This window comes from Otolemur garnettii, unplaced genomic scaffold, assembly GCF_000181295.1.
Source record: "Otolemur garnettii isolate 467f Iridium unplaced genomic scaffold, OtoGar3 scaffold00041, whole genome shotgun sequence".
NCBI classification, from domain to species: Eukaryota; Metazoa; Chordata; class Mammalia; order Primates; family Galagidae; genus Otolemur; species Otolemur garnettii.
In genome coordinates this window covers 10916269-10917621 of record NW_003852436.1, presented here as the reverse complement: position 1 = coordinate 10917621, position 1353 = coordinate 10916269, and the positions used below count along the sequence as shown (strand labels likewise).

The following is a 1353-nucleotide window of genomic DNA, read 5'->3' as shown; positions in this document are numbered from 1 at the left end:
AAAAAAAAAAAAAAAAAAAAGCAGCCGGACCTTGTGATCCCAGCTACATGGGGGGCAAGAGAACACTACAGGAGGAAGAAAAAAAAGATGAACGCATCAATATAGCCAAAGGATTTTAGAAATGGAACCATAAAACCTTAGAGGTAAGCCAGGTGCAGTTGCTCACATCTGTAATCTTAACACTTTGGAAAGCCAAGGTATGGCTTCCACCAAGGATGGATTGAGCCCAGGAGTTCAAGATCTGCCTGTGCAACATAGCAATGCACCATCTCTACAAAAATACAAAGAAAATTAGTGGGGTGGGGTGGTGCACACCTGTAGTCCCAGCTATTCAGGAGGCTAAGGCAGGAGGTTCACTTGAACCCAGGAGTTTGAAGTTGCTGTGGGCTATGATGACACTACTGCACTCTAGCCCTGCCTACAGAGTGCAATTTTTGTCTCAACAAAGCAACAAACAAAACAAAACACAAATCTTAGGGGAATGTCAGAAATAAACGTAACGGTATAATCAGTAGATGTCATTTGGGACCGAAACATTTTGTCATCATTCATTCCCAAACTGGGTGGCTAGCCAGGCACATTTGAAATTATACTGTTTACTAAGAGTTTTTTGTGTCAAAAGTCATACTAAGCATATTTACATGGATTTTTAATTTCATCCCCACAATAAGTGAAATTATATTCTTAACTCCACTTTGCAAATAAAAAAATTAAGGCCTACCAAGCTTAAGTTACTCTCAATCCAATTGAGAAATGGAGCCAAGATTTCAATCTCACACCAAATGCTCTGCCACTATTATGCTCTATTGCCAAAGATAACCAAAGACTCTTTCACCATAAACTCACTACAGGTTTTGAGGTTCAAAGATATTCTGAAGATAGGCAAAACTGCCCAACTACACCTAAATGTTCCTCAAAATAGCACTAATCCCAGAAGCAAAAAATCCTGACTTAATAACCCAGTATTAAATCTTGAATTTAAAGCGGTAAGCAAAATGGGAAGATCACAGTTTACCAACCCCAAAATAAGCACTCAGCGATACAAAGAAAACAATCAGGGATTTAAGATGAAACTCAACCACAATTACACAACATGCTTCTTTCTGTCATCACACCGTGACATCCTGGGTCACACACTTTATAGCACTATGTCTTCTGGTCTCACCTGCCATTTTTTAACCATAGAACACATTTTGTCACGGGTAAGATCCATGCCATGGAAGTTAGTCAGGCAGTTTTTGCCCTGAACATCTTCAGTAATCAGCTTGAATTTTCTAAATGCAACTTCATCATTCTGCAGATCAGCAAGACTCACTTCAAACACACGACCTTTGAGGCCATCAGATGCAATTT

The 1353-nt window shown here is 39.5% G+C and overlaps 1 protein-coding gene and 1 non-coding gene across 2 annotated transcripts in view; both read right to left on the bottom strand.

The window, feature by feature from the left end:
• The window catches only part of RPS3A (ribosomal protein S3A), a 5738-nt gene that overhangs the window by 3144 nt on the left and 1241 nt on the right, over positions 1 to 1353 (bottom strand). Inside the window, exon 2 of the mRNA XM_023513449.1 lies at positions 1166 to 1351. Coding sequence (XP_023369217.1) covers positions 1166 to 1351 — 186 coding nt within the window. The remainder of the gene's footprint in view (positions 1 to 1165; positions 1352 to 1353) is intronic.
• LOC111725476 lies at positions 481 to 553 on the bottom strand. The gene has a single exon (XR_002773534.1). It is a non-coding gene; the product is annotated as a small nucleolar RNA SNORD73 (small nucleolar RNA).